Source organism: Meleagris gallopavo, chromosome 6 (genome assembly GCF_905368555.1).
Source record: "Meleagris gallopavo chromosome 6, MGAL_WU_HG_1.1, whole genome shotgun sequence".
NCBI lineage: Eukaryota > Metazoa > Chordata > Aves > Galliformes > Phasianidae > Meleagris > Meleagris gallopavo.
The window spans coordinates 22,392,383-22,407,948 of record NC_139409.1 but is presented as its reverse complement, the minus strand read 5'-3'; the positions used below and the strand labels follow the sequence as shown (position 1 = coordinate 22,407,948).

Sequence of the window (15,566 nt, the reverse complement as noted above, 5' to 3'; positions counted from 1 at the left end):
TTTCTTTTTTCAATGTATGAAATATGCAACTCAATTACTGCAGCTAAAATTTTACTTCTGTTTACTTGCAACAATTTTTTAAATCTGTACTAAGGAACTTTTATTTTGTTGGGTAGGAACATCACTGTTTCACACAAGGACATTCAAAATCAGCATTCTTTGCTAAACCCACTGAGATTTCGTTTTGCACAGATCTTCTCGTGAAAGTACAGCTCTACATCAAAAACTTTGTATTGAAAAAAATCACTAAAATAAACAATGACCAATATTAATTCTACAAAATTCATTTAGCATAGGTGGTTGCAAGTATCCTTCCTCTCTATGTAGCAAAGAAGCCAACTTGCATTATGCAGTGCCACATTTAGGCAAATCATAAAAACTTACAAGCTATCATCTAAGCATGACTGCAATGGCACCTGCTGCTAAATAGCTTATCAACATACTGCTTATCAGCTTCTTCTCATAACCAGTTCCACTAACAATAAAATACCATCACAATGAGTTTGGTATTTTGAAACACGGTATTATTTCAAAGGAAAGGACTAAAGGAACTAGACAGGAGAAGCAAGTTGATGTTTTATAAAGAAGCAAGCTATTTTCTCACCAGCATGATGCTCACCAACAACAATAGCAAAGGAAATATATAGAAAAAAGTACATGGAGTTTTCCAGGATGCTTTAAAATGACTAGCTAGAAAGAAAACAGCAGCAAGGAAATGTTGAGATGAAGCTTCCTTCCTAACTTAATGCTTTAATCTAATGTTCTCAGAATATAAAATAAAGTTAAGATAATAAAGGCAAGCTTTATAGGAAGCTTCTTGTTTTACTGAAGTCTTGAAAATTATATACTCTTTTCCCATATGTGGATAGAGAAATATTCATTTAAAAATTGTTGATTTCATTCTCGGTTAAATACCAGAAGATCATCTCATTTAAGTAAGCAAATTCCATCCTGCTGTAATATATAAAAAAGAAAAGAAACACTTCAAATGTTTAACAATATTTGGGTATATGTCTGTAAGTTTTTGCTGAGTTGTTCAAGAAAGACAGGAATTTCTTAGGCTTCGCCAAATTCTGCTGAAATAATGTTGCCCTGAAAAGTCATTTACGTCCGTGTTATTTATTTATTCTTTTAAGGCTCCCCAGCACATAGAAACCAGTTTATTCTAAAACTGGTTACGTACTTGGAAAACTATGTAATCTTAAGTAACTATAGTCATGTTAGTGTCACTGGACAGTTAGGTATTCATATATATATTTCCTTCTATTGTGAAATAAATAAAATGGTAAGCTTAAACCAACTTGAGATGCTTTGTATCAAAATAAGGAAGCTCTTCATGCAGACCACAATCATACCTGTGTTTCTAGAATATGCAGAACTAATTTAAATATGTAAGAAGAAATAGTTTACCTCAGGAGATGCAAATCCCAAATACTCCCAATCCCATGTTCCACCAGCAAAGCTATAAAGTTAAGAGAAATGAAGTTTAGAGTTGGAACAAAGTATGAATGACATAAATAGCTCCAAAACCTATCAACATATAAACAGTGCAACTCTACCACTCTTAAATCTTCTCCTTTAATGCTTATCTTGCAACTCATTTAGAAAACCATGAAATTGCAATATAAATACTAAAGAAGTGAAAGAAAACCCCACCAATTATCTCAATCACAGTACTCAAGGATATTTACTGCACTTAGCTTTTGAAGCGATTTTAAAAGCCAGCAGAGGTTTCTCATTTGCAGTTTCATCTACAGAGTCTGATAAACAGCATAGGTGCATTTGAGTTTGTGAAAAGCTGCAAATCCACAATGATCAAATGATAAAGAAAATGTAACTATCTGGTGATCTCTGGCCACCAATTTTATCAGCTCCACTTCACCTCACTTTGACTGTTACCAAATGAACTTTTTCTGAGTTGCACAGTATTTTGTTTGGTTTACCTGCGCCTGGGTGCTTCTGGTGAGTCTGCAGGGGCAACACCACGGGCCACAGAGGCTAAGAATTCTTGCCGCTTTTGCTGCACGAGACAAGCTGCACGGATGATTTTATGGCGAGGAGTCCGAAGGTAAGGCCTGTTTACTTTCTGTGCAAGGTCTTCAGTGACCATTTCCAGGTCTGTCTGTAATAATTAATAAACACAGAATAAACTGAAATGGAAATCAGGCAAAGCTCTACACCATAAACACTGAACGGAGTGAATTCCATTCTTCTGAAAATACCATCCAGACAGGAATCTCATCAGCTCTCATATAATTATTAAAGCTATAGAAATTACTGCTTGTTTAGCAAGATGACCTGCGTTTGTTTTTTTCTGGCTATCTGTTCTTTCTGCTTTTATTTAAACTTACTAGAGACAAGAGTCATTTTTTAATTTGGTGTTCACTATCTTGTTTGAAACACCAGTTTTGATTCATCACTAAAGACTCTGAGGTGGAGAATGACTAAGCAAGACCAAAGTTGTCAGTGCATGCCTGGAAGCCTGCTCTGTAAGAACTGAAATTTTATCACCTGCCTCAGCTTGTCCACAGTCATTTGTGTCCTGGCTCCAACACTTACTCATACGTGCAGCCACTCAAACTCCTGCTCTCTGAATTTCAGTTGCCCAGTTATTCCAAATGTAACAAGCCATTTGCGGTCTCCAAATATCTTGCCTATGCTTTTATTGACCTAAATGGTCCTTTCCTCCAGCTTGTGGCAGGGCTTCCCTGCACACATACACACACTGAACATCTTTGGGGATCCTAAAGGAAAGGAAAGCAGCAGCAGCCCCTGCAGCTGATGTCACTACTATCCATGTATTCTCCCAGCTTTGCCTGCACCCACTCATCAGCCGCATCATCATGCAAGACAGGAAATAGGAGCTACATAAGGAGAAAACAACTTGATAGAACTTCCACCCCACCACCACCAATTAATCCCTTCCCCTTGTCCAAGCCTCCTCTGCAGAATGGAAAGCACCAATGCAACTGTTTCTACTTGCTGCTTTTTGGAGAAGGCTGCTTCCAGATTTGGGCTACAAAGATTGCTCAAAATTACAATTTAGCTAACAGGAGGTTGGTTAACAGTAATAATTTTCTTTTTTTTTTCTCCTTTCCACTTGTCCTTACTCTTTGGTTCTGCAGTAAAGTGCTGTTTTTCATTCATTCTAAAATTGAACTAAATGCTATTGTGTCATAGTGTTAAAAATCCATTCCTTATTCAGACTTGGTTACAAATACGAAGTATCAATTTTGCACTACAAAAGTAGATATAAGACACTGATAACTAATACTAGAAAAAATGTGACACTAGAAAAGTAAGCTATATGCATGTATTACCTGCATAAGTTCAAATATTTCTTTCTTTGTGCTTTTAGGCTCCAAAAAGAATCCGTATGGATAAGAACACTTGAGAATGCGGCGAGTTTTTAGAAGCTCCTGTACTGCATCTTCAATGAATGTGGTATCAGGACAGCCTCCCTCAGCTGTAAGATGATAAAACACTGTGAAAATATTCTCCCGCTGATGTCAGCATTTCTTTTAGTGTAAGAGTTTTCCACCAAAAATGTGCACATCAGCTGAACTGTGGCAGCACAGCAGCAGGTTCTCAGTGAGTATACAGTGTTCTTACTATAAGAAGTGAGCACAGAATATTAGCTTCTCTCTTACTAGTGCCGTATCCTCTGTGTGGAATATGTAAGATTTACTGTACATTTAGCTTTCATCCACTGCTTATGAATTCTAGTACCGGAGGGATCACATCACACAACAGACTGATGTGAGCTCTATTCAAAATATAAGGCTTAGCCATAACACATTTGATTTCAAATCAAATTCACAGTTTACAGCAAATACTAACAAATTCGACTTACTTCCACTGAGAGCTTTACTCAGCTGCTCCATCTTTTCTTTGGCTGTTTTTAGAAGGCGCTGTTCTAACTGGAACAAGAAAACGAATAAAACACAATACGCTTTTTTTTTTTTTAATGAATGAAATGTAAACAAGAATGAGTAAATATGGTTTGTGCCATACCTGGTAGCTAAGTTCATGGTTCTTAAACCTTGTGTAATAGTGCATAAACCTATCCAGTTCTTGAAATCTCCTATGCTTCTTTTCAGCCTGGAAAAGAAGAATATAAACCAAGACAAATTTAACGGTTTAATTTAACAATTATTGTTGGATACAATCTCATAACTGTTTATATTCCCACCAAATGTGAAGCATTATACACAATGCTGACAAGTGCTATGCACAAAGACACAAATGTAAGTTTTGAATGCCCAAGGCTGAAAATACTCTAACTAGAATTAATGTACTGTGTGCATACTATTTTTAAGCAGATTTTTCAAATGACAAAATTAAAACATGTCTTGTGAAACGCACAGAAGCTAAAGTACCAGCACACCCATTTCAGAAAAGGAAACCATGACATAGGAAAGTAAATCAACTAGTCTAAGTCAACCAGTGGCTGTTAGCAAAGACAGATGAAGAACTAAATCTCATGCTTCTATCCACAAATAAGCAGTGTTTCCTTTCTGTCCTTTGGTTATATTTAAGGTTATATTTTCTCTTTTAAAACTTCGGTTGGGAAGAATTTTGATTGCACTTACCCTAAACACAAAATTGCAGCCTTAGTACTACTATGTAAGCAGACATTTTTGTTACCTCTACTGTCATCTCTTTGGACTGTTCCTCTACATGCTGAATAACCTCATAGCGAGTACATCTGTAATATCCTCCTGTAGAAGAGCTGTGCTTCTTCCATTCCTCTAAGCATATCCAGCAAAAGTCATACTTGCACTTCAGAGAAAACAGAAACAACAAGACAAAAAGAAAGAAGCTGATACATTGTAGGTATGCAGTTAAGAAAAACTAGTACCATTCTGAAACCATCATACTTGTGGTCTAAACAGAAGTGTTGTGGGGCCTTTTTCCCATTTCATGTATTGTAGAAGATATTGGTTATCAAATCATGGGAGTCAGAATTTTTGTTCACCGAATCAAAAGGCCATGTATAAGCTACAAGTTAAGCTGTAAGTATATGAAATAAATCAAATTATAGAGCTCATCAGATCTTTTTGTTTGTTTGTTTGTTTGCTTGTTTGCTTGCTTTTTTAAACAGTAACACTGAAACTGTTAATGAGAAAGGGTGAATTTTAACAAAACTCAAAAAGTGGAATTATCAGAAAGCTTAATTTCTCAGTCAATAAAATGAAACTAATTGTTTACATGTGAGTATGACAACTTTAAAGCACTCAAAACAAAATACTTCAGTTATGTAAATGCACTTCTTCTACTGATCTTATCTGCATTTTCTTTTGTTGATTTTTCCAGTTTGGAAAAGTGTTTTTCAGTATCCTGAATATTCTCCCGATAGAGAAGAACAGTTTCTCACTCAATCCTAGTCTGTTTGCACAATAACCATTACCAGTAATTCAAGAGATGTGCTTCTGAAATCTGTTCCCAGCTGCAACCCTGCTGGTATCATTGTAATTCACTGCAATGAATGTGAAAGAAATACTATGACTTAATGTTTGCTGTAATGTAGAAAGAGCATGCAAAACCTTAGAAGTGCCCAACTAACTTCACCTAAGAAATAACAAAAACCATAAGCCTAAAGAAAACAGAAAGCTTAAGTGAAACCTGTGTCTTCACTAATTGTACAATCATTGAACGGTTTGAGTTGGAAGGGAGCTTTAAAGGTCATCTGGTCCAACTCCCCTGTGATGAGCAAGGACACCTATAGCTAGATCAGGTGCTCAGTGCCCTGTCCAACCTGACCTTGAATGTCTTCATGAAGACACAGGACATCCACCACGTCTCTGGGCGTCCTGCTTCAGTGCCTTACCACCCTTATTATAAAAAGCTTCTTCCTTATATCCAGTCTAAATCTTCCCTCTTTTAGTTTGAAATTATTTCCTCTTGTCCTATCACAAGGACAATGCTGAGCGGGCTGAACAGCTCAGCAATACACGTTTACTCTCTTCTTTTCTAATAGCAATAAAAAAAATGTGATTACCAATATTTTGGTCATGTGGTGTTCCTGATGCAAAACAGTACAACTACTAAAGCAAGCAGGTAAAAACAGAACACAAACTTTCAATAATGATTTCAAGTTAGGCCTCTTTTGCGTTTACTGAGCAGAAAGCTTTTAAAACAGGTAACAGATTACAAGGAGACCTGTCATACCCAGACTTCTTTTCAGCAGAGAAGATTGAACTATTATTCTCAACTCAGCACTGAATTCTCAGCTGGGTTATTTCAAAATAACCAGAAGCTGTCTATAAATGGATGGGCAGAAGACTATGACTTGGCCAATCCAATTCATTTAATATGTTTTACTGATGAACAAAGAAAAATCCTGAAAAACTGAAGCAAAAATTTACGTGAAGTAATAAGAAGCCATTAATATTATTATTGGAATTCAATAAATTAAGCCACATTTTTCTTCTTTTTGGTAAGTTTAACCTTTCCAGAAATATCTATCCATACCAGATGTGTTCATAAGTAGTGGCTTCATTCAATTACATATATTACAATTTCCGCATCATACTTTTGCTATTTTTGTCTCACATATGATGTTGACTTTCTTCTAAAAAGCAATGCAGACAAAGGAATTTCTTCCTGCTATTGTGCTGCACCTTCTCTGTTCTTAAATTTTTTTTGAAGATGCTTGCTTTTACAAAATGGTAAGATGAGTGCTGAGAATTAAGTAGAAGAGTAGCTGTGCACAAAAGTCTTAAGAGTCTATCACTACATTATCTATTATTCAGAAATGCTCAAAACATAACCAAAAGTTGCATTATATAAAAAAAGAATATGAAATAAGTTGCAAGCAACACAACTACTAAAGCTTGATTTCCTATTAATTTATGTGTATATGCTCCCACTGCAATGATACCACCTCTCCAAAATTATCTCCCTTCATTATCACTTCACCATATGCATCCTCTAATCTTGCACATCATGAAAAGCCTCCTCAATAAACCAAGACTCACCCACTGTTCCAGGACCCTTCTCTAATAACTTACTCTCATTAAATATTCAAAAACATGTCCATTTGTTTGAAGTTTGGTTACATCTCCCAAAACGTGGGAACTCTGCTTTACTTGCCTTTATGGTGAGCTACATCAGGCTGCACTGGTTAGGCTTTACAAAGGACATGTGCTGCCTACACCAAGCAGGAGAGGCAATAGCTGAGCAGGTAACTGCTGAGTAGGTATTTTAGCCTCTCCCTTGGTGGCAGTACAAATTAAGTCTCTGCACATTACAGCTACCAAATTTCATGACATCTGCAGTAAATTAGTATCCATGACCTCCTTCCTGTATCTAGTTCAAAGTACCCAGAAGGTAAGAAAACTACTAGAATTAGGGGAGTGAGAGAGAGTGGGACTGCATGAGCCTTGTTGCCTTAGAAACCAGGCTCGTAAAACAGAACAGTGCCTGCTTAAATACAGAAATGTAATTCTATGACTAAAGTGCATCCTCTGCACCAAGGTACATGCTAGCTGACAAGAAGCACTTGCAATTCTCTACTCACTACATAGTAGGCTTCAGCAGAACTTACTGCAGCAAAGGCTGAAGCTTTGGAACAGATCCTTACTTTAGGAAGGGACAAGCGAGGTGTCCTCTGTACCTTGCATCTGAGCCCTGTGACGATCCTGAGGATACCATTCCTTTCCCTCCCCACAAGGCTGAGGGTAGGCAGCTTCTGTTTGCAGAGGTTTCTCCATCACAAAAGGAAGCTGACTGTTTTAGGGACAGTTTAAGCTGTTTATAAGGAACAACATTAAAGAGGAATAGAACTGTGGTTGTCAGCCAGCGCTTCAGAATGGTACTAAATTAAATTATCTATACTCAACAGAAGTTAGCGGCTGAAGTCTCCTCAAGCCTTAAGCCATACTTTAATTCTATTGAGATTAGCTCAGTGATAGCGACAGCTGTCAAATAACTGAAGAGGTTTTGTTACATCCTGAACATTTTGTTACATTGGCTGAACATGAGCTGGCAGCATGTTCAAGTGGCTGAGAAAGACAATAGCATCCTGGCTTTTATCAGTGGTGTGGTTAGCAGGACCAGGGAAGGGGTTGGCCCTCTCTATTCAGCTCTAGTGAGACTTGGCTCGAGTACTGTGTTCAGTTTTGGGCCTGTGGCCCTAAGTACAAGGAGACATTGCTTTGCTGGAACACATTCAGAGAAAAGTGATTAAACTGGTGAAGGGACTAGATTGGACATTAAGATGAAAAGCAGGGTTAGGCACTGGAACAGTCTGTACAGGAAAGTGGTGGCATCCATATTCCTGAAGATATTTAAGAAAGGTGTAGATGTGGCATGTAGGGAGATAGTGAATGTGGCAGCTTTATGCAATGGCTGGACTTGATCATAAGGACCTTTTCCAACCTAAATGATCCTATGATTCTACATCCCATATATGAATTGTTTCAACACTGTCACCAATACAATACTCTTAACTCTGTTTACAGTCTGGAAAATTTCAAATTGTGCTGAACAGCACATCTTATTACACTTCTTATCACTATGGAATTTATGAACTCCTTTAAAAATCATTTAAAAAGGAAAAAAAAGAACAGCAAAAGTGGCATAAACTGAAGTAGAAAAGAATCTGCTCTCGGCTGCCAAACTACTCCTAAACAAACAAACAAACAAACAAATACCACCAAAAAAATCAACGACCCAATCTTCACAAACAGAATACGTAATCATAATATAAAGAAAATAAGATCTGGATATCAATGTAGACTGAGACATTTCCTGAAGAATGTACTAGTCTCCACTGTTAAACCTCCCAGGTTTTTATTGGAAGCCAATTATGTCAAATATATGCAACTTTCTTATTTTTAATGATCCTCCTCAAAGAGATATAAGTACGTTAAATATGCCATTTTTAACTAGTTTGAAAATGTTCTCAAATGATACTGAACTCCTGGCAAGAAATATTCTATTTCGGTAGCATAGTGCAAACTCATAACTAATTTTTTGGCTGCTATCACTAATTAGTTTTTTTTGGAATTACTCTTTCCTGTCTTTTCATTCCTACTGTTTAATTAATGTTTACAGTTTCCCATTTAAATTTCTCTGTTTTGTTGCTATATAGAGAAATATCGCAAAAGAAAAATGTAATAAGGCAAAACGTTCATTAAACCTTACAATTCCTTAAAAAGTACCGTCTTCTGGTAAATGAAAATATTATAGAATCATAGAATCACCAAGGTGGAAAAGATCTCTAAGATCATCCTATCCAACTGTCCACCTATCACCAATGTTTCCTACTAAACCATGTCCCTCAGTACAGTATCTGAACATTTCTTGAACTCCTCCAGGGATGGGTGACTCCACCACCTTCCTTGGCAGCCTGTTCCAGCACCTGCCCACTCTTGGGGAAGAAGTATTTCTTAACATCCACCCTGAATCTCCCCTGGTGCAATTTGAGGCCATTCCCTCTAGTCCTATTGCCAGTTACATGGGAGAAGAGGCTGACTCCCACCACACCACAACCCCTCTTTGGGTAGTTGTAGAGAGCAATAAGGTCACCCCTGAACCTCCTCTTCTTCAGACTTAACAATCCCAGTTCCCTCAGCAGTTCCCCATAAGACTTGTGCTCCAGACCCCTTCGTTGTCCTTCTTGGCCACCTGGGCTCGACTCATGTTCAGCCAAGCATCAACCAATACCCCCCAGGTCTGTTTCCTCTACACAGTCTTCCAGCCACTCTGCCCCAAGCCTGAAGCATTGCCTGAGGTTGTTGTGGCCCAAGTGCAGAAGCTGGCACCTGGACTTGTTGAACCCAGCTATCCAGCCTGTCCAGATCCCTCCACAGGGCCTTCCCATCCCCAAGCAGATCAACACTTCCTCCCAACTTAGTGTCATCTGCAAACTTACTGACGGTGCACTGAATACTCTCATTCAGATCATCAGTAAAGACACTGAACAGGACAGGCCCCAGTATTGACCCTCTATTCATTCTCTTCAACATTATTAATGATGATTAAACTACCAAGGATTTGTGTTCCCTTAAGTTTCATGTATTGCCAAGAACTGTCAGCTGTTTAGGAAATCTTAATAATTACCCAAATTAGCCAAATAAACTTCAATAAATATGAAACATCTTCTATATATATGTAACCCATTATTTGCAAATTACCTAATTTTTGAAACAGATTCCATTAGATCTTAGGCCTGACATTTCAAAACATTTGGATTTTTGCGCTCCTGAAATGTACATATGACACAACCTGAATTACATTTTCACAACAATCTGTATGAAAGATCTTTCTTACCTTTGCACATTGCATGTGGTTGCAGCCCTCATTCTTCTGAATTGGAGATTTGCAGTTGGCGCATGGTTTGGAGTTAGTTAGTAACCACAGGCAGTTGGCAGCATCTTCATATGCCTCACTAACTCCCACAACTTCATGAATGTGACAGGAGGATGCGGACCATGTGAAAACAGAGAAGTTGAAATTGTACTTGTTTAATCTTTTGTGAAAATCAGATTAGGAAAGATACGTGCTATACGCTACTATTTCTTGACAGAATATTGTAATTCTTTATTATATGTACTTCTGACATATGTACACATATACAAATACGTATAAAATACACACATTACTTTTGTATACTGTAGTCTGTGGCATATATAATACATAGATTATTAAAATATATATTTAAAATTGATGTTGTTTGACTCAGCATGGTGCATTTTGAGTCTATAACATTTTCTAGAATAATCTATGACATAATGGAAAGGGTCTGAATTGTTGTAACCAAGTTAAGTTAGTGTTTATTTGAGTAAATGTGTATTTTTTTTTGTTTCTGCCTGTCCTATATAAACCCAGATATTGTTAGTTGACTCTCTAAAAGTTATTTTCCATAATTCCCTTGCAATTCACAGTCAACATTACTATTATTATTATCTGTTGCATTTAAACACTTCTAAAGCGCACAAACAACTGTACGAATGCAATTAAACAGAAGTGCAGACTAGGACAAAGATTTTAAGATTTAAAGATTAAGATTTTTGCCTAGAAAAAATAAGTTATATTCAGGAATAAATGAAAAAAAAAAATGAAGGAAGGCTGTAAAAGGAAGGGAGAAGATTTCATCTCTCTGAACCATTTGCAGATTTATGAGGGAACGGGTAGGAATGGATAGCAGTTTACCATTACTACATATGTCTACCATAACTACATATGCAATTAAACATGAAGTTGCCCATCACTCAATGGTTTGTTTTTCTTCCTCTTTTTTATTTTTCAACCAATGTAGAGTTTTAATTAATGCAACAAAAATTCCCTTTAAAAATAAAAGATGACAACGAAATAATAATAATGAAAAAACAAGAGGTATGACTTACGTTCTTCTGGTTTCATTTCAGATATTTTCTGCAGCCAGTCCTTCCAGGTTTGGCAGTCACAAGGTTCATGTGCTTCACCAAGACATTCCCTGAGAATTAAGATATATAAATAATAACTACTTATTTAGAATTAAAATTGAATTGTTGCTTTGAAATTGCTTCACACTAAAAGACATGGAAACATATCACATTAAATCAGGAAGATAAAAAGTAATACTACTATTTTAAAATATTCTTATATCTCTTACTACAGTTTCTGTGATAAAACTAAATTTAAACTTCTTGTAAAACAAAAACTAGGTAGTTTGCTATTCCTGAAATGCATTTTATGTAGAATTAAATGTACCAATTCAGTTGTAATAATTTAATTACATTCACGCCTTCAATCTAGAACAAGATCCAAGCCCTTCATTTCGTTTTTTAAGTGTTTATGAATTTTTACTCTTTCCATCAGTCTCCAAATGAAATGGAAGGTACTTTCCATGACACAGTAGAGAAATGAGCTTCTCTTGAGGATACTACTAGCTTTAAAGATATCAGTCATTACATAACAATGGCCTCAGCTCTGTACAACACTGCTTAGCAACAATTATAAACATAACCGTGTTATCAAGTTTGTTATTCTCCTAGAATCAAAACATAGCATCATACCAGACACTCTGAAGAAAACATTTTCATCCTAGCTGAAACTAAGACAGTCTGCTATAGTACAAGCTTAAATTCACTACAGAAAGAGATACGTAGATACTAAGCTCTCTGGTGTAATTCAGTCTTCTTGGCAATATTTCTGAGCTTCTGAGAATATAAAAGGCAGATTTGTGTCTCTGAGAGATAGTTCCCATTGTGCTGAGCCTTTTTTCTTTCCCACTAGAACCTGCAGAAACAAATCTCAGAATGGCTTCACTCTTGCTGTTTTCAGTATGAACCAGAAGCGGGATTTTTAAAGATGCATACACATAAATATACATACATCGTATTCACAAAAGGAAGTTAGAACAACTTCTTTCAAAAGTTCTTTCCTCAGCTTATTCCAAACCAAGAGTTCTTATCTGAGGATGCCATTTTACTAAAGTAAGAGTGATGAGCCTATTGATCCTACAACTTTTTATGAAACAAAGTTGTATTTTGGATAGACTCCATGATAGTACAGACTGAAAGGAAGTAACACCAAATGGTTGTGACAACTAACAATTCAGCCTCCCCAGACTACCTTCCTCAGCAGTAAGCAGGATGATTTATTTGAAGGTATGGCACATACTTAATGAACTTGCAGCAAGTTTCAACAAGTGAAAATTCATGGAAGGCTGAAAGCATTGTCCAAGAAGCATTTCTTGATTTTTTTTTCTCCTGATAATGTTTATATCATAAAATGAATTTGATATGAAACAAAACAACAAAACAGTTGCAGCTTAGAATCAGCTTTCCCAATATACCTGAAAAGATATCTCTCCTACAAAATACACTTTGCCCCTTGTCTCCATCCAGGATAAAAGGAAAAAGGACTGATGATGCAAAACTAAGTCTGCAGTGCTTACTATTTTCCGTAAGTGTCCCCTTGCTACAATTCCATATGCTTCTTGTACAGCGTTAAGAGGTTCTAATATATAGTATCTGCTAATACACAGATGTAGTACTTGTGTACTATCTTCATCTGAACTACACTTAAAAATCTCAGAATGATTTTTTGAAAAGGAATGGAATTTTTTGTTTGTCAGAGCTGATTAGATTCTGCCGAAGGTGCTATTAAGTAGTGGGTAATGAAAAATGAGTACATTCTAAGGAACTCCATGTTTAAAAGAAATATTCTTACAGCTACATTGTCTTACCTTAATGAGCAGAAAAGCTAGAGATCCTAAAAATGGAAATTCCATGCTGACAAAACCTCATAACTTGTTCTTAGTACATGACAGCAAATGATTATCTATAGCTTAGTCAGGATTTTCTAATATAGAGATTCTGATGAATTTCTTACTAAAGCCATATTAATTGATATATAATATCTAAACTGTAGATTACTTGTGAAAAACTTGCAGAACTGACAGAAGTATGAAACGTAGGATGTGCTGATTGAACTTTGAAGATATAAATAAATATCCCTTCAAAAATATGGTAATGATGAAGATGCACTGAACTAAGAATGCATTTTCTTTTTCTCCAGAGGAAACAGAGCTGTGCCAGGGTGATTTCAAAGTAGACAATAGGAGAAATTTGTCTACCAGGAAGGTGGTCAAACATTGGAACAGACAGCGAGGTGGTTGATGACTTGTTGTCTGTCAGTGTTCAACAAGCATTTCTACGACGGCCTTAATAACATGCTTTAACTTTTGGCTAGCCCTGAAGTGCTTTGGCAGTTTTACTAGATGATGTTTAAAAGTCCCTTCCAACTGAACTGTTCTAATTCTGTCCTATAGGATTTTGTACTATGAGACTAATATGGCTGTCCTCTGCAAAAGGTTCTCATTCCTAATACTGCAGAATGCTTCAGTTGCTGGTGAAACTTTCTTGCCACTGATGAAAATCTTTCATGTGGAGGAAAAAAAGGGCCTTGTAAGTACCCTTCTTGGACATTTTACTAACAGAATGAGGTCTTTTTTCAAGACTTCAGGAAATTTTACCAGGAAATGTTAAAAAAAAAAAAAAAAAGTATTTCTCATAAAAATTATGCACTTGCAGGGCATTTTCACATTCAAGGGGCATTCTAGAGAGAGAGTGAATTCAGCCCATGTAAAGGAAGCAGAATCTGACAATATCTGAAGGACTGCAACAGTATGACACAAAGTGGTTTCAAGCTCTGACCTTCAGGTTAATGTAACATTCTGTCAGGACAACAGTTGTCAGAAACAAGGATGAGAGAGTGATACCTTCTTTTGGAATAGCCCTGAAGTTTGTTTTATGTTCATTGGTAGGAACATTTTCTGGTTTGTTTTCACAAAATTTGTTTCTCTCCCAGTTCTCCACCAACTGTGAGCAATTTTCTTCAAAGAGGTTATGTTTTACAACTTTCCTGGTTGGTTCCTTACGTCTACTTTCCTCTTGTCCCGCCACCCTTTCCATTCATATGGGGAAAGAGCTAAACTCTGAAGTCGCTAAAATCACTGCAGTAGTCTGACAGGCTCAAGGAACAAGGATAGTGTTTGCTCCAGACTTCAGAAAAGTATCCTATCACTTTTTTTTCCTTTTGTTGATACTGTTTTTGTCCTTTCCCTGGAACTGCTGAATATAGATGGCTTAGGGAATCTAAAGGATGATCTTTTAAATATATCATGGTTTTCACTTCTTGAGCTTGTATTCATCTTAAGACTTAACAGAAAACAATATAAAGCAGAACTACTAAAAAAGTGAAACGATTGGAGTGATCCAGCCAACAGAAATAGTTATGCATGTAGCAAAAAATCCTTCAAAGTTCTATTTAAGCTCAAGCTTTTCTGATGTAATTCCACCAAAATTCTGAATGAGCAAAAGCCTGCTGTTTTCTGTCTATCATTCAGAGTATGCCTACGTATCTATTTCAGAACAGACACAAAAATCCCTCCACTGATGCTCCAGTCTCCTCAGATGAGAAAATCATAGCAGTTTATGTTATGGTTCTACATCTAACAGAACTAATAATTAATAAGACAATATAATAAAGCTTTGCTGTGCCCCAGAATACTGAAATCTTTGTGCATATAAAGCTATTAAATAAATCCAAGAATAGTAAAGTCAAATACCATCCCATCTAAAATTTTGCTGCACGTTTGGTGATAAGTAGAATTTTTAATTTTTTATTAATCCCTGGAATAGCAGTGATTATGCATTTGTGTCAACATAGATACATTCTAGCACTAACCAGCAGAAAAGATGTCCCTTTCCACAATCTACAGCAGGAGCTTTTAGCATAGGGAAGCTAAGCGTATCTGATCCTGTTGAATTCGATCCTTGTCTTGTTAGCCTTACTGCTCTTTCACAGCCTGGGATAGGACACCATTTAATAGCAGGATTATTTTCAACAAAGGCCTAAAGAAAAAGAAAAAAAGAAAGAAAGAAAGAAAATATTTTAACACAGAAGATCATATTTAATCATTGATATAAAACAATCTGTCATTATAATCTTTCTTTGAAGGAACAAAGCCAAAAAGCATAATGACAATTGTAGCTATTTCGATAGGCTTTTAAAAATAGTTATCAAAAGGGAAAAATTTAATCTCCATCAAAAAAAAAAACAACCCAACA

The 15,566-nt window shown here is 36.4% G+C and overlaps 1 protein-coding gene across 5 annotated transcripts in view; it reads right to left on the bottom strand.

The window, feature by feature from the left end:
* The window catches only part of ANKIB1 (ankyrin repeat and IBR domain containing 1), an 87,102-nt gene that overhangs the window by 7,326 nt on the left and 64,210 nt on the right, over nucleotides 1–15,566 (bottom strand). For all 5 annotated transcript variants that reach the window (XM_085227422.1, XM_085227420.1, XM_085227423.1 and 2 more), the window contains 9 exons: nucleotides 15,184–15,350; nucleotides 11,355–11,443; nucleotides 10,279–10,409; nucleotides 4,648–4,782; nucleotides 4,015–4,101; nucleotides 3,854–3,920; nucleotides 3,321–3,466; nucleotides 1,944–2,122; nucleotides 1,411–1,462 (listed from right to left, as the gene is read on the bottom strand). In XM_085227422.1, the coding sequence (XP_085083548.1) occupies nucleotides 1,411–1,462; nucleotides 1,944–2,122; nucleotides 3,321–3,466; nucleotides 3,854–3,920; nucleotides 4,015–4,101; nucleotides 4,648–4,782; nucleotides 10,279–10,409; nucleotides 11,355–11,443; nucleotides 15,184–15,350 (1,053 nt within the window). The remainder of the gene's footprint in view (nucleotides 1–1,410; nucleotides 1,463–1,943; nucleotides 2,123–3,320; nucleotides 3,467–3,853; nucleotides 3,921–4,014; nucleotides 4,102–4,647; nucleotides 4,783–10,278; nucleotides 10,410–11,354; nucleotides 11,444–15,183; nucleotides 15,351–15,566) is intronic.